Here is a 22,128-nt window from a genome sequence, read left to right as displayed (position 1 = left end):
TTCTTGGATGGCAGGTTGAGATACTCGTACACACAAAGCACTCAATGTCATAATTAAAAGATTTATTTTTTAATTTCTACCAACTAGTGAGAAGAGCATGCACTTTTAGATTATTTCTGCAATTTTAAGAAATATTTTATCTTTCCCTGTATTATAGTACAGTACTTCAAAAGTAGTGATGTTGCCTTGTAATTTTGAACTAGATTTTGTTCTGCTTTCTTGGTACTTTATTATTTATAAAGGCAATACACAGAGAAATCACATTATTATGATATATCAATGAGGAAATTTCTGGGAATACCCAGTGCATAGGTTCGAGTCCTCGTCACGGCCCCTGTGGATTTTCATAATAAAGGCAATTTGCATCTAATATTTTTATATACTGAAAAACTTGTATTTTCTTCGTTGTATTATCCAGTATGTTAATATGTTGAAGATAATAATTCCTTTTGTCAGGGATAGGCAGCCTGTGTATATGTATGTTAGGCTTATAGTGAGGTATTTACCCCCCCCCCCCCAAAGGTCAAACTACTGACCCTTCCCAGGAAGTAACTCCACAACAGTTGACTAACTTCTGGTCACCTATTTACTGCTAGGTGAAGACAGGCATTAAATAAAAGGAAACATGCCCAACCATTTCTGTCCTCCAGGGATTCAAACCCAGGATTCCTGATTGAGAGTCGAGAACGAACCCCACTATGCTACCGAGACCCCTCAAATAATTCATTGAATATAATCTATAATTGAGCTTGTGTTAGTCTTCCTCTGTTAATAATTATTTGCTGTCATAAATCATTCAATATCAATGACCATGTAGGTTTACTAATTATAGACTATTAGTGTTAGTCATCTTGTAGCTTTGTGTTGTCCACTTGTACATGGGAGTTTTTTGTTGAGATATATACAAGAGTTGTTACATTCTTGTAGAGCCACTAGTACGCGTAGCGTTTCGGGCAAGTCCTTAATCCTATGGTCCCTGGAATACGATCCCCTGCCGCGAAGAATCGTTTTTTCATCCAAGTACACAGTTTACTGTTGCGTTAAACAGAGGCTACAGTTAAGGAATTGCGCCCAGTAAATCCTCCCCGGCCAGGATACGAACCCATGACATAGCGCTCGCGGAACGCCAGGCGAGTGTCTTACCACTACACCACGGAGACTGTAAACCCATCACCCGTAAAGTGATGTAAACCCATCACTCTAAGTTAACCCATCACACAAAGTTTATCTTTTTGCAACTATTATTTCTATAGTCAGTTATCACATTTTTCAGCTATTTTATTTATTATTATTGTGTGTGTGTTTTGCTTATATATCTGTTAATGTTTAGTTTCACCATTGTCTCCCTACCTTTGTATATGTTCATAATTAGGGTAATACCCAAGTACAGTTAGGTCAATTGTCATTCATTCCAGTGATCCCAAACCGTTCTCCACAGGGACAAGATACTTTTTTTAATATCATCTAATGTTTCAACAATAATGTCCTCATTCAATAGAAAAATGGAGCTTGAACTATTAGAGCATGCACCATGACAAAATACAATCTACTGTATTTTGTAATAAGATCTATAGTTTTAATTGATTTACTAAGCTATTTAAAGCTTAGTAGTACTGTACTGTTGTATTTAATGGCAAATTAATTAAAAAAAAAACACATTTTAAATCTTAAAGTTCTATGCATATTTTGTGAGACTGACATAATAATGTCATTCTATCCCTTAACATTGCATGCTCTGTCTGTACAAGTGTTGTGAAAAGCATCGGCTGGTTGTTCCTGTTTTAACTATGTAAAGTTCTATCAGATGTTGAAATGGATTTCCTTTTTTTAACATTCAGTATTTTGTATACCATTTAAAGAAAGTTTTGTGATTTACATTACATTAGTTCAATTATTGCCTGTAACACAAACCAAAGTTATTAGTGTACTGTATATATATCTTGAATAGAGGGTTCAGTACACATGCTTACGGCTGGATCATAATTAGTCTGTTGTATATGAGTGTGAATTAAACACCAACTATTTGTGTATGGTGTATGATAGGCCTTCAGTTCTAGAAAATCAGTTTTGAAGAAATTCTTTTTAGTAGGGCATTCCCAGATACAATTTTATTAAAAATAATTCAATAAACACTTCAACTAGTGCCCTTTGAAGGATGTGTGGTTTGTTTATGCATACGGTTTTGTAGTGTAACGTAAAAGTGGGATGAGGAAAACTTGAATACTGTATTGTATGTGCAGTACAGTATATGCATTTTTCATGGCTAACGTAAGGCCAATGTGCTAATTTTACATTTGTGTAAAATGTCAGTATGCATGTTTATTTTGCATTGAAGACCTGATGCATTGAAAATGTCTTTATAATTTTCCCAAAGATGAGGAGGAAATGCCTTGGTCACTAAGTTGATTAGCTACATACAGTACTTATGTCTTAGACTTTCCACTAAGAATATGCCTAATAGGCTGCTCTGGTCTCCAATGAAATAGTCAAATGTCAAAAATTATTTCAGTAGGTTATAGACAGAAAATGTACCAAATGTCCAGTGACAGCTTGAGTCTGTCCCTAACTGAAATCATTTGTTTGTAAAGTGTTTGATGTTAATATCAAGACCTTGCCCTTATCTCTGGTATCTGCGGTAAGGAGGAGGATCACGATATTGATGTCCAGGTAACACCTTTCTTCAGTAGTCTGCATCCCACTTGCCCTTTGCTTGCCCCTTTTTATTTTATACGCAAATTCCAAATAGTTACAAATTCCAGCCTTTATATAGTAGCGCTCAAATTTGCTATATAATTTCCTGAAATAGTACTATACTGAACTCTCTCTTTTGTTAGTGATGAAAAATGAAGTAGCTTTCACGTAATTGTTTTTAAACTTTTTTTCTGTGTAAGGGAATGTTCATGTAAGGTACTAGCTTGTGATTTTATTCATCATTTTGGAGGGTTTATAAAATTTAATATGTATGGTGTTTGCCAGAACCTTCCATAATTGCTTTTCATAAATTTATTTTATTACTTTTGAAACCAAAACACATTACTTATCTGTCATCCTCATCATCACAAGCCAATACTGGATGGCACGTTTTCACCAGCTTGACCAATGTTTTCCTGCAAGTGGTATCATTTGTATATATATATTTTTTATTTATTTTTTTTATTTTTTACAAGCTGTGAATTTTGTTGGAGGACCGCTTCATATTTCTTGGTGTAGCAGGTCAGTCTTTGGCTAGGGAGAAAGAGAGAGGGGGAGAGAGAGAGAGATAGTGAGCGAGAGAGAGATAGTGAGCGAGAGATAGTGAGCGAGAGAGAGATAGTGAGCGAGAGAGAGATAGTGAGCGAGAGAGAGATAGTGAGCGAGAGAGAGATAGTGAGCGAGAGAGAGATAGTGAGCGAGAGAGAGATAGTGAGCGAGAGAGAGATAGTGAGCGAGAGAGAGATAGTGAGCGAGAGAGAGAGATAGTGAGCGAGAGAGAGAGATAGTGAGCGAGAGAGAGAGATAGTGAGCGAGAGAGAGAGATAGTGAGCGAGAGAGAGAGATAGTGAGCGAGAGAGAGAGAGTGAGCGAGAGAGAGAGTGAGCGAGAGAGAGAGAGAGTGAGCGAGAGAGAGAGTGAGCGAGAGAGAGAGTGAGCGAGAGAGAGAGTGAGCGAGAGAGAGAGAGAGTGAGCGAGAGAGAGAGAGAGTGAGCGAGAGAGAGAGAGAGTGAGCGAGAGAGAGAGAGAGTGAGCGAGAGAGAGAGAGAGTGAGCGAGAGAGAGTGAGCGAGAGAGAGAGAGAGTGAGCGAGAGAGAGAGAGTGAGAGAGAGAGTGAGCGAGAGAGAGAGAGAGAGTGAGCGAGAGAGAGAGAGAGAGAGAGAGAGAGAGAGTGAGCGAGAGAGAGAGTGAGCGAGCGAGAGAGAGAGTGAGCGAGAGAGAGAGAGAGTGAGCGAGAGAGAGATAGTGAGCGAGAGAGAGATAGTGAGATAGAGAGAGATAGTGAGCGAGAGAGAGATAGTGAGCGAGCGAGAGATAGTGAGCGAGTGAGAGAGAGAGAGTGCAAACGAGGGAGTGAGAGATAGTGAGTGAGAGATAGTGAGCGAGAGATAGTGAGCGAGAGAGAGAGAGATAGCGAGGGAGTGAGAGATAGTGAGAGAGAGATAGTGAGCGAGTGAGAGATAGTGAGTGATAGTGAGCGAGTGAGAGATAGAGCAAACGAGGGAGTGAGAGATAGCGAGCGAGAGGGAGTGAGAGATAGAGATAATGAGCGAGAGAGAGATAGTGAGCGAGCGAGAGATAGTGAGAGAGAGATAGTGAGCGAGTGAGAGATAGTGAGTGATAGTGAGCGAGTGAGAGATAGAGCAAACGAGGGAGTGAGAGATAGCGAGCGAGAGGGAGTGAGAGATAGAGATAATGAGCGAGAGAGAGATAGTGAGCGAGCGAGAGATAGTGAGAGAGAGATAGTGAGCGAGTGAGAGATAGTGAGTGATAGTGAGCGAGTGAGAGATAGAGCAAACGAGGGAGTGAGAGATAGCGAGCGAGAGGGAGTGAAAGATAGTGAGCGAGAGATCGTGAGTGAGTGAGAGAGAGATAGCGAGGGAGTGAGAGATAGTAAGTGAGCGAGCGAGAGAGTGAGAGATAGTGAGCGAGCGAGGGAGTGAGTGAGAGATAGTAAGCGAGAAAGCGAGGGATAGTGTGCGAGCGAGTGAGATAGCAAGTGAGCGAGTGAGTTATCCTGCAATTAAATAATGAGCAGCCTTCCTCTCCCTAACACTAGGAAACAATTCATGAACAAGAGAATAAATTTTACTCTAAAGGAAACTTTGTAGGCAGTCTTATTGCATTATACTTGTACTGTATTCCTAATTTACTATTTCAGTACAAATATATCTCATTACTTTCCTATGAGGTAAAATCAAGATTTAAACGGTGAAATTAAGAAAAGGTATTATAAGCATATATTTTTAATTATTATTAATATTAGTAACATTTCAGTCCAATTTTGCACGCGTAGAAAATTGATTTAAAATTTGATTATTTAGAACTCGGAAGACCGAGTGCCTGAGGATAATGAAGCTCGTAATAGGATTGAGGAGCTACAGGAGAGGCTGAAGGCAACCCAGAATGAACTAGGTTCTGAAGTTCGAAAGAGAGAAGAGCTGGAGATTCAACTAGCATGCACAACCCAGGTATGATTACTCTTCTTTTAAGAAAATATTTCTAATTAGTAAAGTTAAGAGTTGAGTGAGATGCTTTGGATTAATAGTTTGGTAGACTATTTTGTTTGTGATATTATATATATGTTTGAAAATAAGTTATTAAATTTTTTCAAGTTTAGTTTCCAATCTGTAGTGATATTTTTGTTTGGCATTTTCTGCTGCATATTTAAATTCTCTTTATTCAAAGTTAATCACATTTTTCTATTTTGCCCCATAAAGCACAAGATAGAAAATATTAATTCTTCTCAAAAGCATGTTTAATTCAAGCATGTGAAAACTCTTATCAGGAATTAAATAAAAATTCATTATTATTTTAATTCTTTTAAGGAGAATAATGTCCTGCTAGACCAGTTGGCTGTGTTGCGTGAAAAGGAAATAACAGTACGAACATTTGACGAGGAACTGGCATCTCTTGATGATGCTTCTTCTGGAAGACTCTGCCGAAAGGTGAGTTGTGCTTTAGAATTACACTTAAAAGATATAAGTGCCAGCCTTTGATTTGTTAATTCTATTAATCATTAATATAATTTCTGTGGGGAGCCCCTTCGGCTCCCTGGAGTTATCGGACTGATATATGCTATATTAGTCTATGGGTTCAGTCAATGGATTTCTGCCTACTGGGGATCACTAACCATGGTCCCCTCAGAGAGGTGCAGGGAGCAATGGCCCCTAGGAACCCCCCCCCCCCCTTTGTATTTGGGGGTATTCCATCTGCCATCAACTGGGGTTAGGCATCCAGAAAGGTAGGCATCTCAAAACAATCCCCACATGGTAGGAAATTGCAAAAAACCCAAGACCAAACAGAGAAACAGAGTTCCCCTAAAGAAAACAAAGGAAACAAGCAAATGTCATTCTATGCTGCCGTACCTCTTGTCCGCACAGCCCTCCCTCCCCTCCCCAAAGGGGGGAAAGCCCCAGACCATCGTTCTGGCTACTCACACCTCAGTTCTTAGGCTGAAGCACTCTGGGGCGGCTGTGAACTCTTGCCTCAGTTTCTTGCGGGATTTAGTGCTCCTGTGGTGTTTTCCTGCTGTTTGTGGTGCAGTGGCCAGAAGTAACAGTGTACTGGGACTGCATGAGCTTAGGTCTGCCGTCCCTAAGTGTCCTGTAAGTACTACCCTTTGGTTCTAGGACTGCCTTACCTAGAATCTTTGGGCTTACATTCCCGTTGGGGTTCCTGCTGCTCGGCATTTACCCCACCCTTGAGGTCAGCTGGGGTTTCGTAGCCTTTGTTTGGCTCTGGGGAGGGAGTGTTCCTCTTCCTCCTCCTGCTGCTGCTGCTGCTGGTGCTGGTGGTGGTGAGGGTGAGCTGGAAGACGTTTTCCAGGGTACTCGGGCTGCATGCGCTTAGGGCTAACTTCACTAAGTGCCCTGTAAGTACTGCCCTTGGGGCTTGGGGTTCCCTTCCACAAGTCGCCTTGGGTCTACCTCTGTTGGTCTTTTGCTGCATGGCGATTGACCGCCCCGAGTATTTGGGGGATTCTCCCTTGTTTGCCTTGGGGTAAGTGGTAGTTTTTTTGCACTGATAGGGACGCGGGGTACTGAGCAGCTAGTTTTCACCCATAACAGCGGCCGGCTCTGTTCCCTCTAGGTACGCTGTCCATTGGTTGCTTCCCTGGATACCCTGAAGCTGCCCCGTTTTGTTTATTGGGACCCGGACTTGGGGGTTTTGGTCACTTCGGCCTTGGTTCTCTCTGCACCCTCTTGTTCTTTTCCCTGCTGTGGTTCATTTGCCCCCACCCCCCACCCCAAGCGTCTGAGGGCTTTAGGGTCAGGGTAGGGTTTAGAGGTTTCTGAGACTCGGGCAACTTCTGGGGTTGCCCCTTCCGGGGTGGCTGCGGAGGCATTAGAGTCGGTTCCTCCTGCCATAGCTCTGGGGTCTGATCAGTGGGCCCATCCTCTTCCTGCTATTTCTGCTGCCCCTGGCTTTTTCTTGTGAGGCTGGGGCTTTGGAGGACAACTCGGCCCCGGGGCCTGACGTGGAGGTTCCCAGCATTGGGGAGGAGCTGACTTGGGGGCCTTGGGCCCCATTGGACCCCGCCTGGGTTTTCCGACCCTTTGAGCGGGGCTTGCTGTTACAAGGAGTGGGATTTTCTTTTACCCCCCTCTGCGTACAACTTGGATTTGGGTTCGGTTCCTTCCTTCTGAAGGTTTTCGGCTTCCCGTATCTCTCTGCCTGAGGTGCGGGCGACCATTGTGGCTTGCCTCCTGCGCGACCCGAATTATGCCTCTATGATGAATCCGTCTTCCTTCAGGTTTGGGTCTTCGTCTCCGTACTAGGTTTGGTATGACGTTCCGGAGTCGTCCTGGCTAGAAGACTTCCCTTTGTTTTCGCTGGATGCTTGGCACACCTTCTGTTGTACCCCGTATCGTGCCAGGGCCCGTGGTTCCGCCCGTCGAGGAAACTGCCACAGGTGCCAGTTTCGGAGCCGGTGCAGCCTTCGGTCCTAGCTGCGTCTGGTCAGCATAGTGCTCGCTCTGTGCGCAGGTCGGTTCTCGTAAGGGGCATCGGCCCTTTTGCGGTTCACCCCATTGACGAGGCGATGGGGGGGGGAGGCTTGCTCTGTTCTCTCACGCTTGGTCCCACGATTCGTGGGCTTTTCGGGTCGTTCCTCGCAGCCTTCGTTGGCATTGGGTGGCTTCTCCTTCAGGTGGGGGGGTTTGGGCCTCGCGGGTCAGGCCTCTTCTCCTGCGCCCTCTTGGAGTTGGTATGCTTAGGCGTGGTCGAAGCGACGACGTCCCTCAGGTGGGTTTCCCGCCTGTTTCCAGTTCCGAAACGGGACTGTCTGGACCTGCGGTTCATTCTGGACTTGTCCCATCTGAACCCCTGGGTTTTTTGTTCCTCCTTTCGGATGACCACTCTATCCCAGGTCCGGCTTCTTTTGAAGCTGGGCTCTTGGATGGTGTCCCTAGACCTCGAGGACGTGTATTTGCACGTCCATATTCATCCGAGGTTCAGGGACTGGCTTGGTTTTGTTGTGGGACATCAGTGTTACCGCTTTCGTTGTCTCCCATTGGGGTTGAACCTGACGCCTCGCATGTTCACACGTTTTGCCCGGGTTGTTGTGGCCCGTCTACGTCTGTTCGGTGTTCGGGTGTTGGCATACCTCGACGACTGGCTGATTTGGGCTCCCAGTCGATTTGCGTGTCTGCTTGCCAGGGGCGTGGTGCTTTCCCAGCTAGCCGGGTTCGGGTTCCTGGTGAACTGGCGGAAGTCCCATCTAGTTCTCTCCCAGGTTCGGACCTGGCTGGATCTTGTGTGGGACTCTCGGATCGCTTTCTTGTCTCTTCCTCCGGAGTCTCTCCTTCGGCTGCAGTCCCGCATGCGCTGGTTTCTGGGGGGCTTCCGGGTCACCCGGTGGTTGTTTGAGGATCTGTGCAGGAGTCTGTACTCTGCGATGATGGTCTACCCGCCGGGTCGGGTTTGGCTTCATCGACTGTTCTAGTTCCTTCGGGAACGTCCCTTCTGCCTCTCTTGCGATCGCTGAGTTCAACTGCCGGTGGCCTTACGTTGGCTGCTGCATTGCCGATTTCCTCTTTGGATTTTTCGGGGTTCAGTTCCTTGGCGCCTACCCGAGCCCTCGCTCGATGTGTTCACGGACGAGTCGTCTCTCGGCTGGGGCTTTGTAACCAGTGCTTACCAGACCGGCCAGGGGCGGTGGGGTCCATCCTTCTGTTAGGCCCACAGCATGGTGCGGGAGTTCGCGGTGGTGTGGTTTGTGCTTCGGAGGGTTTAAGTCGCTTGGGGATCAACGGTCTAGCTCCATTCGGACTGCTCCCCAGTGGTTTATTGCCTGAACTTAGGGGGTTCGATGCGGTCCTTGGCTCTTTGGGGTTGGTTGCTTTGGGTGACTCGTCTTCCGAGTTCTTGGGGTTTGGCTCTTCTGCCGGTTCTTGTCTGATGGGTGTCCAATGTCCTGGCGGACAGCCTGTCCTGGTTCGTTCCCCTGTCCATGGAATGGATGGTCAACGCCGACTCATTCAGTTGGCTCTGCCAGACGTTTGGGCGCTCGGAGGTGGACCTCTTCGTGTCAGCGTGGTCGAGGCGTCTTCCGGTATATGTGGAGCCCTTCCCCAACCGGGAGGCTGTCGGGATCGACGCCTTTCGGCAGGACTGGTCAGGGTGGGGGTTCCTGTACTTCTTTCCTCCGGTTCAGCTGTTGCTCCAGGTCTTGGCTTGCTTGGAGACTTACCAGGGGGCGAGTTGTCCTTTTGGCCCTATGGTGGCCGGCCCAACCGTGGTGTCAGGCGATGCTTGCCTGGTGTCTGAACCCGGAGGTTTTTCCGTGGCTCCGCCTCTTTCAGGAAATTGGCCTGGTTCACTCTTCTCCTCGAGTCTTCGTGTTTGGTATTTTTGACTCGAGTTTATCACCAGTTATATGGTGACCAGGTGGCTTTGTTTATGGTGTCCTACCTGCGGGCTTCGTCTCGGTGGCAGTATGAAGTTTCCTGGCGGTCCTTCCATTTGTTTTTGTCTCTTTGTCGTTGTACTTCACTTTCGGTTTGGGTGGTGTTGTCCTTTCTCTTGTGGTTGTTCCAGGATCGTCATCTTATGCCGAATACTGTCACTTTGTATCATGCAGCACTGGTGGAGCCGCTTCAGCTTGCTTTCGGTATAGATGTTACTTCTGTGCCGTTTCGTAAGCTGTCTAGGCGTTGTTTCACCTCCGGCCACTTGAGCCGTCCTGGTCTTTGGACAGAGTGCTCTCTTACCTCTCTTCTCCTCGGTTTGTTGTGGCCCCTTTGGTTCAAGATTGTTTTTGAAGGCTCTTTTCCTCTTGGTATTGGCCTCAGGGGGTATATGGTCTGGGAGATTCATGCTCTCTACTGGTGCAGGGGTTTCTGCTCTATCGGTTGTGGATATAGGTTTGTTTATCTGCAGTTGCAGTGCAGTCTCTTTTTGTTCTGGCAAAGAATGAGACTGCTTTCTGGAAGGGTTCTTAGGTTGTTGATGCTTGGTTGGTCAGGCCGGGGGTGCATCATGTTTTGTGTCCGGTTGCAGCCCTCCTCCATTATTTGCACGCCACGGCTTCTTGTGTCCGGAGACGCACTTTGGGTTGATTCAGTTTCCCTTCTTCCCTGTTGCCGGGTATGGGTCTCTCAGGTCATCCGCAGGGTTATTAAGTCTAGCCAGCCTGCGGTCTATCCCTGTGCCCATGACGTTTGTAAGTTCACTGCTCTTGCTTCCGTTTTTGAGAACATGTCCTAGGCTGACATTTGGGCACAGAGTTTTTGGCAGTCGAGCAGGGTCCTGGCTGCACGCTACCTTGTGAACGTTCCTGGGCCTAGTCGGGCCTGTGTCGCTTTGGGTCAGCGGCTGCAGCCTGTCTCGACTTCGAGTTTAGGTGTGGAGCACTGACCGCCTTCCAGGTAAGTCTCCTTTTTTCCTTAGTCTTTGGTGAAGTAGCTCTGGGGAGCTGTAGGGATTCCCCCCAGAAAACCAGCGTTGAATGTAATGAAACGCCATTTTCTGGGTGAGTCCCGGAAGCTCCCCGGTAACCCTCCCTCCCTCCGGTCAGCGGTTTTCGCGTATTTTGATATCCAGCCTTGGAACAGGGGGTGTGGATCGCAGGCCCCCCCCTACCCCCTCTCGGGGAGGGGGAAATGCGCAGACATGCGGAGTTTAAGTTTAAGTAAGAGGTAGTTATGGTTAACAGTATCAAAGGCCTGTCTCAGATTAATGAAGAGTCCAATTGGAAACTCATTTTTGTCAAGGGCTGAGTAGATTAAGTCAAGCAGACTATCAATTGCATCATTGGTACTCTTTTTGGGAGCTGAAGACAAACCTGTCAGGGACTTTGTATGTTGAATTTTACGAGATAAGAGTAGAGCTGTTTGTAAATAATTAAATATTTTTTATAATATAGAAAGATTTGATATGGGTCTGTAATTATTTATGTCTGCCAGATTGCCTACATATGAACTTTCTTTTTTAAGGATATCATGGAAGGTATGACTTTAGAGATTTATTGAACAGCAAAGCTATGGGTCGTGAAAGGGCATGGGAAACACTCTTGTATATCATGGATTGTATTTCACTAATGTTTCCAGCTGCCCCATGTTCTGGGGCACTAATGTCTGCCCACTAATGTTCTGCCTCATTCCGTTAGCTTTCTTTTTCTTTGTTTTACCTCCGGCTTGCTCATGCGCCACCTGAGCCGTCCTGGTCCTTGGACAGGGTGTTCTCTTATCTTTCCTTTCCTCGGTTTGTGTGGCCCCTTCGATTAAAGATTGTTTTTCCAAGGCTCTGTTTCTATTGGCATTGGCATCTGAGGGTCAGGTCGGTGAGCTTCATGCTCTCCTCCAGCGCAGGGGTTTCTGCTCTTTCAGTCCTGGTGGTCGGTTTGTTCAGAAAATGGTCAGAAAACTAGCTTTGAATGTAATGAAATGTCATTTTCTTGGTGAGCCTCAGTTTTTTTTGCATTGTTTGATGCTTAGCTTCCAAACTGGAGTGCTAGGTAACCTGCACGGGGAAGTCTGGGGCTTTCCCCTCTCGCTCTCGGGAAGGGGAGGGCTGCGTGGTCGAGCAACGTGGCGGTGGAGTGTGACATTTGCTTGTTTGCTTGTTGCTTGTTTCTTTGGGATTGGCAGAAGTTTTGTCTCTCTTTTAGGTTTTTAGTTGGAATTTTTTTACCATGTGGGGTTTGTTTTGTTATGCCTATCTTTCTGGGTGCCTAACCCCAGTCAATGGCAGATAAGGAGAACCCCCAACCACAAGGGGGGTTTTCCAGGGCCATTGTTCCCTGCACCTCTCTGAGGGGGCCAGGTTCTGGCTCATGGTCACTGGTAGGCTGAACTCCATTGAATAATGCCCCAGTCTAATGCATCACATATTAGCCCGATAGTGCCTGGGAGCCTCCGGGGCTCACCCAGAAAATTTAGTTTCATTACACTCAATTTTTTTTTTTCATATAATTTAGAATGAAGACTGATGTTGAATATGCCACTTAATATTATGATTGCTGGCATTGTTTTTTTGCTACAGAAATTCATTTATTAATCATTATGGGTAATTTATGCGCTATTCATTGAGATAATATTAATTTCTAACCCATAAATATATGCTTTTCCATGCACTGGGCTTTGTAATTACTTAATGCAATGCATAGTATTTGCTGTTCCTAAATAAATTTTAATGAATTAACATCATCTTTTCAGTGTCTTGGTCATGTAGACGAGCTGGCAAGCAACCCAACTATCTACGATCTTCAAGATAGCATTGAGGATACTGATGCCTCAATTGAGAGTATTCATGGGGAATGTGCTCTCATTAAGCTCAAGAATGGAGGTTATGCATGGGGTAGCCAGGTGAGTCCTTCATGTATGGGATGCTGTAGGAAGGTTATAGGACAAGCAGGGATGAGGATGCTCTCATTCACTCTTGTAATTATGTGACTCATGGTCAATCATTTTATATTTGTTTTTATTCATTTTAAATTATGCATGAATTTTTTGTCTTCAAATTTTGGTACATACATTATTCATATTAATTGTGGATAGCTACAATTTAATTAATGTGGATCAGGTAAAAAGTTGGATACGTCTCGTAAAGGCTCTAAATTTCTGATCCTAGCCTCCAGTAATCAAGAGGGAGGGTAACAGAAGGCTTAGTACTTCTTCCAACTGCTTAGTCAGCAGCTAGTACTGACTGAGGGTACCTTCCCAAAACACAAAACATAAAAGTAAAGTCCCAGAACAGAGGCCACAGCCTGCATACAAAACTTATTAAAGAAACTATGTCTTGCAAGGAAAAGGAAACCCACAGGACTGTGCCATACTACTAGAACCCCAGTGCCAGGTAGCAAAAAAGGATAGCCACAGCAAGTAATTACCTAAGTGTTATTACCTAAGTGTAGTTACAGGATGAGAGCTACGCTCGTGATGTCCCATTTTCCCGGTACTCTTTGTCATATAACACTTTGAAACTATTGACGGTTTTGGCCTCCACCATCTTCTCGCCTAACTTATTCCAACTGTCTGCCACTGTTTTCGTAAGTGAATTTTCTTATATTTCTTCGGCAGCTTTGTTTAGTTAGTTTAAATCTACAGTATGACCTCTTGTTCTTGAAGTTCTAGGTCTCAGGAATTCTTAGCTATCAATTTTATCGATTCTCGTTACTATTTTGTATGTAGTGATCATATTGCCTCTTTTTCTTCTATCTTCTAGTACACGTATTGGCATATTTAATGCCTCTAACCTCTCCCATAGCTCTTGTCCTTCAGTTCTGGGAGCCATTTAATTGCATGTCTTTGCACCTTTTCCAGTTTGTTGATGTGCTTAAGATATGAGTGGCATATAACTGCTGCACATTCCAGCTTTGGTCTAACAAAAGTCATGAACAATTTCTTTATTATATCACCATCCATGTATTTAAAAGCAATTCTAAAATTAGAAAGTGTAGCATAGGCTCCTTACATGATGTTCTTTATGTGGTCCTCATGTGATAGTTTTCTGTCTAGAATTATCCCTAAATCACTTATTTTATTAGAATTCTTTAACGATTTCCCACATAATTTATATGTTGTGTGGGGGTTTATATTCTCCTATTCCACATTCCATAACTTGGCATTTATTCACATTAAAATCCATTTGCCATGCCGTGCTCCATACATTTATTTTGTTCAGGTCTTCTTGAAGGGCATGCCAGTCATGTGTTTCTTATCTTTACTATTATCTGAGCATCATCAGCAATCATGTTCATGTACAGTAATTCTATATTTCATCTGGTAAATCGTTTATGTAGGCAATGAACATTACCGGTGCAAGAACTGAACCCTGTGGTACTCCACTCGTGATATTACTCCATTCTGTTACATTGCCTCTGATTACTGCCCTCATTTTTTCGTCAGAAAATTTTTCATCCATGTTAGAAGTCTACTTGTCACTTCTTCAATATGTTCCAGATTTCAGAACAATGTAAGGGCACGGTATTGGAAGCAGTACTCTAGGAGTACAATTAACAAAAACTGTTCTTGCTTTTTTTTTAATAACGGGAGCAAACCAGGCATGACCTGCTTGATGGGGTTCTGGAAGTTCTTCTCCTCAGGCCAGGCTTGACTTGTGAGAGCTTGGTCCAACTGGCTGTTGCTTAGAGCGGCCTGCAGGCCCACATATCCACCACAGCCCAGTTGGTCCGGCACTTCTTGAAGGAAACTATCTAGATTTGTTTTGAAGATTCTCTTGACAGTGCAGATCTCATCAAAACCTTTAAAATACTAAACAATTTGGAGGATGTTAACACTTTTGAGCCTACAGCATGCGCGCCACCAATTTAGAGGTCATGCCTCTGGCGTGCGGGCGAGTGTGCGGCTACACCCAAATGTGTATACTCGTTTCTGTTTTCTCACCTAAATTCTTGTGCTATGTCATTCGTTTTGGGATCATTGTGTTCGCAATAGAATTCCCTATAGGTGTATATGCATATAATGTCCAAAAGCCTGGCGTGACTCCCAACAGCAAAGCCTAAAGTTTGCAAAAGTTACCCGTGAGCGCACAAAATCAGTAAAATGTGTATACTCGTTTCAGTTTTCTCACCTTAATTCTCGTGCTATGTCATTCGTTTTGGTATCATTGTGTTTGCAATTAAATTCCCTACAGGTGTATATGCATATAATGTCCAAAAGCCTGGCGAGACTCCCGGCAGCAAAGCCTAAAGTTACCAGTGAACGAGCACCGATTTGCACACCACAACCTAACATGTATACTTGTTGCAGGCGATGAGTCACAATAACGTGGCTGAAGTATGTTGACCAGACCACACACTAGAAATTGAAGGGACGACGACACAATCGACTTGAGAATGGTCCAGGACGGACCGAAACGTCGTCGTCCCTTCAATTTCTAGTGTGTGGTCTGGTCAACATGTATACTTGTTCAGTTTGATAACATCAATTTTCGTGTTACGTCGCTCGTTTTGGTATCAAATTGTTCGCAATATAAAGGCGCGTATTTTAAAACTAGTCCAATAATAATAGAGCAATAACTTGAATTTTAACAAATATTTTAATTTTGGATGCTCGTCATCACAAAATTATTTATATCTTTCCAGTCTTCTGACATAAATTTTCATGTTACATCTTTCATTTTGGTATCAAATTGTTCACAATCTAAAGGTGTGCATTTTAAAATAGTCCCATAATAATAGCACAATAAATAGAATTTTAACAAATATTTTAAAATTTTGACCAAAAACGTATTTATAATCTTTCAAGTTTTCTGACATCATGTTTCGTGTTACATCTTTCAATTTGGTATCACATTGTGCACACTCTAAAGGCACTCGTTTTGAAACTATCCCGAAGTCGAACGGATAAAATATTAATTTTATGCAAATATTTTTGTATTGGACGCGAGCACTGTCCACAGCTAGGAATCAAGAGATAAAAGTGGACGAGAGCGGTGTCCAAAGAGACCGATACTGTTAATCAGGACAATTTCTTCAAAAGGTCAGATGTCACACGAATGAGGAGCAACGGTTTCAAGCTCAACAATCCTCAATGTAAGACAAAAAACAGGAGATGCTTTTTCACCCATAGGGTTGTAAACCCGTGGAACTACCTACCTGCCAAAGCCATAAATGCCAAAACTCTGCTGGGTTTTAATATACAGCTGGAAACGATCATCAGGGCAAATGGAAGGGGGGACTTTTGGCAAGCCACTGGCTCCCTGTTCTCATCAAGGCCTCTAATATTAGTGGCCCTTGGATAAATTCAAAATTTCTTTCTGCCTCTCTCCTCACTGCTGTATACTTCTCACCTAGTTGTGCTTGTGGGAGTTGAGCTCTGCTCTTTTGGCCCGCCACTCAACTGTCAATCAACTGTTACTAACTACTATTTTCTCTCTTCCACACCCACACACATCTCCAGGAAGCAGCTTGTATCAGCTCTCTAACTCCTAGGTACCTTTTTACTGCTAGGTAATAGGGGCATTAGGGTGAAAGAAACTCTGCCCATTGTTTCTCACCAGCGCCGGGAATCAAACCCGGGCCACAGGATTGTGTCCAGCGTACTATCCACACAGCCACCAGCGCCCTTATCCAACAGAGGATAAGTGATGTAATACAGCTCAGACACCAGACATTGTTGTACTCTCGGAGACAAAACTTGAAGATGATATTTTAAATAAGGTCATATTCCCAAGGGGCTACTCAGTTTGGAGATGGGACAGAAAAATTAGGAAATGCAGTGGTGTTACTGTGCTGGTGAAAGAACACCTATCATGAGGTTATCTTGAGATGATTTCAGGGCTTAATGTCCTCGCGGCCCTGTCCTCGACCAGGCCTCCTTTTTGTTACACCCCTCCAGGAAGCAGCCCGTAGCAGCTGTCTAACTCCCAGGTACCTATTTACTGCTAGGTAACAGGAGCATCAGGGTGAAAGAAACATCTTGCCCATTTGTCTCTGCCTCCACCGGGAATCAAACCCGGAACCTCAGGACTACGAATCTGAAGCGCTGTCCACCCAGCTGTCAGGCACCCAAATTTCATTTACCTAAAGGTAAACGAAATAATGATTGCCAATCCACGAGATGTTGACATAATAGCACTAGACATCTGCAATCAGGATGATAAAACTAACGATCATAAATGCATATAGTCCACCGCCATGCAACACATGGTCAGAGGAGGAGTTGGATAATAAACGTGAGGGTCTTCTAACAATAATGAGAGATTATACTGAGAGTTGATAAAGATAGATCATGACTGTTGGTAGTCGGCGACTTCAACTTGAAATCCATAGACTGGGAGACATATGAAGCTAGAACAGAGGATTTTTGGACTTGTAGATTCGTAATCCTCATCCTGGAAACATTCATGTTTCAACATGTTAAGCAAGCTACGAGGATGAGGGAAGGGGATGTTCCCTCTATGCTGGATTTGATATTTATCAGGAAAGAGGAGGAGATATTTGACATTCAGTACCTCCCTCCCTTGGGTAAAAGTGACCATGTCTTTTTGGGAATAAAGTATGCAATGTGTTATAATCTGGAAGAAAGTGAAGTTGAAGCAGTTGAAAAACCTGATTTCAGGAGAGGTCATTATGGGGAACTCAGACATTTCTTTAAGGAATTTGACTGGAAAGACTTGCTGTTAGGACATGAAGTAAGAGAGATGTATGTCAAGTTTTGTGAAATATATGATAAAGGCACAACAAAATTTATACCAAAGCAGAGATGCAGAACTGGGAAACAGGATTGGTTCAACAGAAATTGCGAGAGGGCCAGAGACCAAAAGACACAAAAATGGAACCAATGTAGGAAGAGGTCAAACCCCAAACATACCAGTGATACAAAGATGCAAGAAACAACTACACGGCAGTGAGGAGAGGGGCAGAAAGAAATTTTGTAAAAGGGAGTGCGGACAAATGTAAAACAGAACTAGGCCTATTCTATATATTCATAAACAAAAAATTGCAGGTAAAGAATAGTATTCAGAGGTTGAAAATGGGAAACAGATTCACGGAAAATGAAAAGGAAATGTGTGAAATATTAAACGAAAAGTTCCAAAGTGTGTGTGTACAAAATGAAATCTTTAGGGAACCAGACACAATAAGAATTCCAGAGAACAAGTTGGTCCAGATGGGGTTTCACCATGGGTTCTGAGAGAATGTGCATCTGAGCTCAGCATTCCACTTAAACTGATTTTTCAGGCATCCCTGTGTACAGGAGTTGTATCTGATGTGTGGAAAAAGGCTAACATAGTTCCAATCTACAAAAGTGGTAGCAGGGAATGGAATGGAATGGAATGGAACTATCAGGGGAAAGCTCCAAGTCATTGTGACTATATAGCACTGGGAAAGGGTAAGGATAAGGATTTGGAATGGGACAGGGGGAATGGAATGGTGCCCAACCATTTGGACGGTCGGGGATTGAACACCGACCTGCATGAAGCGAGACTCAATTATAGACCTGTATCATTGACAAGTGTGCAGTACTAGTCAAAATATTGGAAAAAATAATTAAAAATAAATGGGTAGAACACCTGGAGAAAAATGATATAATGACAGACAGTATGGTTTTTGATCTGGAAGACCCTGTGTAACGAATTTACTCAGTTTTTATGATTGAGCCACAGAGATTTTACAGGAAAGCGATGGTAGGGTTGACTGCATCTATCTGGACCTAAAAAAGGCTTTTGACAGAGTTCCACATAAGAGGTCGTTCTGGAAACTGGAACATATTGGAGTGGTGACAGGTAAGCTTCTAACATGGATGGAAAATTTCCAAACTGATAGAAAAGTGAGGGCCATAATCAAAGGCAATGTATCGGATTGGATACATAAACGATCTACCAGTTGGAATACAGAATTATATGAGCATTTTTATAATAATAATAATAATAATAATAATAATTTTTATTTAGGCAAAGGTACATACATAAAGAGAATTTACAAAGTTTGTTGGCCTTATAGATAAGAGCTAGTACAGACAATGCCTAAAGCCACTATTACGCAAAGCGTTTCGGGCAGGAAAAAACACTACTGACTAAAGCTTAAAACTAATGGGTAAAAAGAAAAAAATGCCTTGAGTACAAATAAAAATAGAGGTAAAAGAGGGGGGAACATTGTTGAAAAAACAGCACAAATACAATTACAAATTATTACAGTAAATTACATTAAAACAGCGTTGATTTGAAAAACAAAAAACAAAAACAAAAAACATACATGGGTTGACAATAGAGGGGTAAGGTAGGTTACAGGGAATTTATTAGGTATAGCTTCGTTTTTACCTTAAACTGGTTGAGAGAGGTACAGTCTTTAACATGGTTGGGAAGGTCATTCCACATCCTGGGCCCCTTGATTTGTAGAGCATTTCTGGTTTGATTAAGTCGTACTCTAGGAATATCAAAACTGTATTTATTTCTGGTGTGGTGCTCATGGGTTCTGTTGCAACCTTCTATGAAGCTTTTGAGATCAGGATTGGCATTACAATTTAGCGTTTTGTATATGTATAGTACACATGAGAGAATGTGCAGTGACTTAATGTCTAACATATTCAGGGATTTGAATAGGGGTACCGAGTGATGTCTGGGGCCAGAATTGGATATTGTCCTAATAGCAGCTTTGTGTTGAGTAATTAGAGGACGTAAGTGATTTTGGGTAGTAGAGCCCCAAGCACAAATACCATAGTTGAGATATGGATAGATAAGGGAGTAATAGAGAGTCACCAGGGCAGGGCGTGGTACATAATATCTGATCTTAGAAAGAATGCCCACAGTTTTTGAAACTTTTTTTGATATGTTTAGAATGTGTCCCTGGAAATTCAGCTTGTGGTCAATGAGAATGCCAAGGAATTTGCCATCTAATTTGTTACAAATTTGGGTATTGTTTATTTTGAGATTTATTTGATTAGAGGATTTATTGCCAAACAGAATATAGAAAGTTTTGTCAATGTTAAGGGTGAGTTTGTTGGCAGTTAGCCACAGATGGACTTTATTTAGCTCAGTATTTACTGTGGCATTTAGAGCAAGGGGATCAGGACTGGAGTAAATGAAGGTTGTGTCGTCAGCAAATAGGATTGGTTTGAGGTGTTGGGAGGCATTTGGAAGGTCATTAATGTAGATGAGAAAGAGGAGAGGGCCAAGTATGCTGCCCTGGGGAACACCAATGTTGATGGGTAGGGTGGGAGAAATTGTATTATTCACAGAAACACATTGGAGCCTGTCAGTAAGTTTGTTTTGTTCATGATGCTAAGATAATAGGGAAGATAAGAAACTTAGATGATTGTCATGCCCTTCAAGAAGACTTGGACAAAATAAGTATATGGAGCACCACTTGGCAAATGAAATTTAATGTGAATAAATGCCATGTTATGGAATGTGGAATAGGAGAACATAGACCCCCACACAATCTATAAATTATGAGAAATCTTTAAAGAATTCTGACAAAGAAAGAGATTTAGGGGGTGGTTCTAGATAGAAAACTGTCACCTGAGGACCACATTCAGAACATTGTGCGAAGAGCCTATATATGCTATACTTTCTAACTTCAGAATTGCTTTTAAATACATGGGTGGAGAAATACTAAAGAAATTGTTCACGACTTTTATTAGGCCTTTTGTTAGACCTTTTGTTAAACATTATTTTTTCCATACAACCGCTGGAATATGCAGCGGTTGTATGGTGGCCATATCTTAAGAAGCACATCACCAAACTGGAAAAGGTGCAAAGACATGCCACGAAGTTTATTTATTTATTTATATATTTATATACAAGAAGGAACATTGGGATTGTGAGGATACATAGCATAGTAATTACATTCTTGTAAAGCCACTAGTACGTGCAGCGTTTTGGGCAGGTCTTTAATCTACGAAAATTTTAAGTAGGTAAATACTAGGAAAATTTATAAAAATGATAACAGGTACATAGCAAGAAAAAAAATAAAAGATGTGAGAAATTTGGAGGTATATTAAAGCACATAGGTAGCTCAGATTGATTGCAAATGACAGCATGAATGGTAGTTTAACAAACATTAGCAGCCACAATACAGCATATGGCTAGCACATAAATAAATAAATAAAAATAATAAATGTTTATTTAGGTAAGGTACATACATACAAGAAATATTTACAAAGATTGGTGGACTTATAGGTAGAGCTAGTACATACAATGCCTAAAGCCACTATTACGCAAAGCGTTTCGGGCATGAAAAACTTAAATGACAAGCTTAATACTAATTGAGCATAAAGAGTAAAATGAAAACAAGAAATGAAAACATAGCTGAAAAAGCAGCACAAATACAATTATGTCGACAAACAGCGCTCTTTAAAAAAAACAGACATTGGTTGACAATAGAGGGGTAAGGTAGGTTACAGGGAATTTATTAGGTATAGCTTCGTTTTTATCTTAAACTGGTTGAGAGAGGTACAGTCTTTAACATGGTTGGGAAGGTCATTCCACATTCTGGGCCCCTTGATTTGTAGAGCATTTCTAGTTTGATTAAGTCGTACTCTAGGAATATCAAAACTATTTATTTCTGGTGTGGTGCTCATGGGTTCTGTTACAACCTTCTATGAAGCTTTTGAGGTCAGGATTGGCATTACAGTTTAGCGTTTTATATATGTATAATACACATGAGAGAATGTGCAGTGACTTAATGTCTAACATATTCAGAGATTTGAGTAGGGGTACCGAGTGATGTCTGGGGCCAGAGTTGGATATTGTCCTAATAGCAGCTTTGTGTTGAGTAATTAGAGGACGTAAGTGATTTTGGGTAGTAGAGCCCCAAGCACAAATACCATAGTTGAGATATGGATAGATAAGGGAGTAATAGAGAGTCACCAGGGCAGGGCGTGGTACATAATATCTGATCTTAGAAAGAATGCCCACAGTTTTTGAAACTTTTTTTGATATGTTTAGAATGTGTCCCTGGAAATTCAGCTTGTGGTCAATGAGAATGCCAAGGAATTTGCCATCTAATTTGTTACAAATTTGGGTATTGTTTATTTTGAGATTTATTTGATTAGATGATTTATTGCCAAACAGAATATAGAAAGTTTTGTCAATGTTAAGGGTGAGTTTGTTGGCAGTTAGCCACAGATGGACTTTATTAAGCTCAGTATTTACTGTGGCATTTAGAGCAAGGGGATCAGGACTGGAGTAAATGAAGGTTGTGTCGTCAGCAAATAGAATTGGTTTGAGGTGTTGGGAGGCATTTGGAAGGTCATTAATGTAGATGAGAAAGAGGAGAGGGCCAAGTATGCTGCCCTGGGGAACACCAATGTTGATGGGTAGTGTGGGAGAAATTGTATTATTCACAGAAACACATTGGAGCCTGTCAGTAAGGTAGGATTTGAGGTATTGTAGGGAGTGTCCTCTGACACCATAATGATGTAATTTAAGAAGAAGGTTTTGGTGGTTGACAGTATCGAAAGCTTTACGCAGGTCCACAAATAACCCAACAGGGAACTCATTTTGATCAAGAGCTGTATGAATCGAGTT

The 22,128-nt window shown here is 42.7% G+C and overlaps 1 protein-coding gene across 9 annotated transcripts in view; it reads left to right on the top strand.

The window, feature by feature from the left end:
• The window catches only part of Cen (cerebellar degeneration-related protein 2-like), a 621,507-nt gene that overhangs the window by 580,321 nt on the left and 19,058 nt on the right, over nucleotides 1-22,128 (top strand). For 6 of the 9 annotated variants that reach the window (XM_069314440.1, XM_069314434.1, XM_069314433.1 and 3 more), the window contains exons 6-9: nucleotides 2,641-2,667; nucleotides 5,016-5,162; nucleotides 5,520-5,639; nucleotides 12,351-12,500. In XM_069314440.1, the coding sequence (XP_069170541.1) occupies nucleotides 2,641-2,667; nucleotides 5,016-5,162; nucleotides 5,520-5,639; nucleotides 12,351-12,500 (444 nt within the window). The remainder of the gene's footprint in view (nucleotides 1-2,640; nucleotides 2,668-5,015; nucleotides 5,163-5,519; nucleotides 5,640-12,350; nucleotides 12,501-22,128) is intronic. The other 3 variants (XM_069314438.1, XM_069314437.1, XM_069314439.1) reach the window with 1 other exon arrangement.

This window comes from Procambarus clarkii, chromosome 79, assembly GCF_040958095.1.
Source record: "Procambarus clarkii isolate CNS0578487 chromosome 79, FALCON_Pclarkii_2.0, whole genome shotgun sequence".
NCBI classification, from domain to species: domain Eukaryota; kingdom Metazoa; phylum Arthropoda; class Malacostraca; order Decapoda; family Cambaridae; genus Procambarus; species Procambarus clarkii.
Note: the sequence above shows the minus strand (reverse complement) of the source record. Positions and strands in the feature narration are given on the sequence as shown.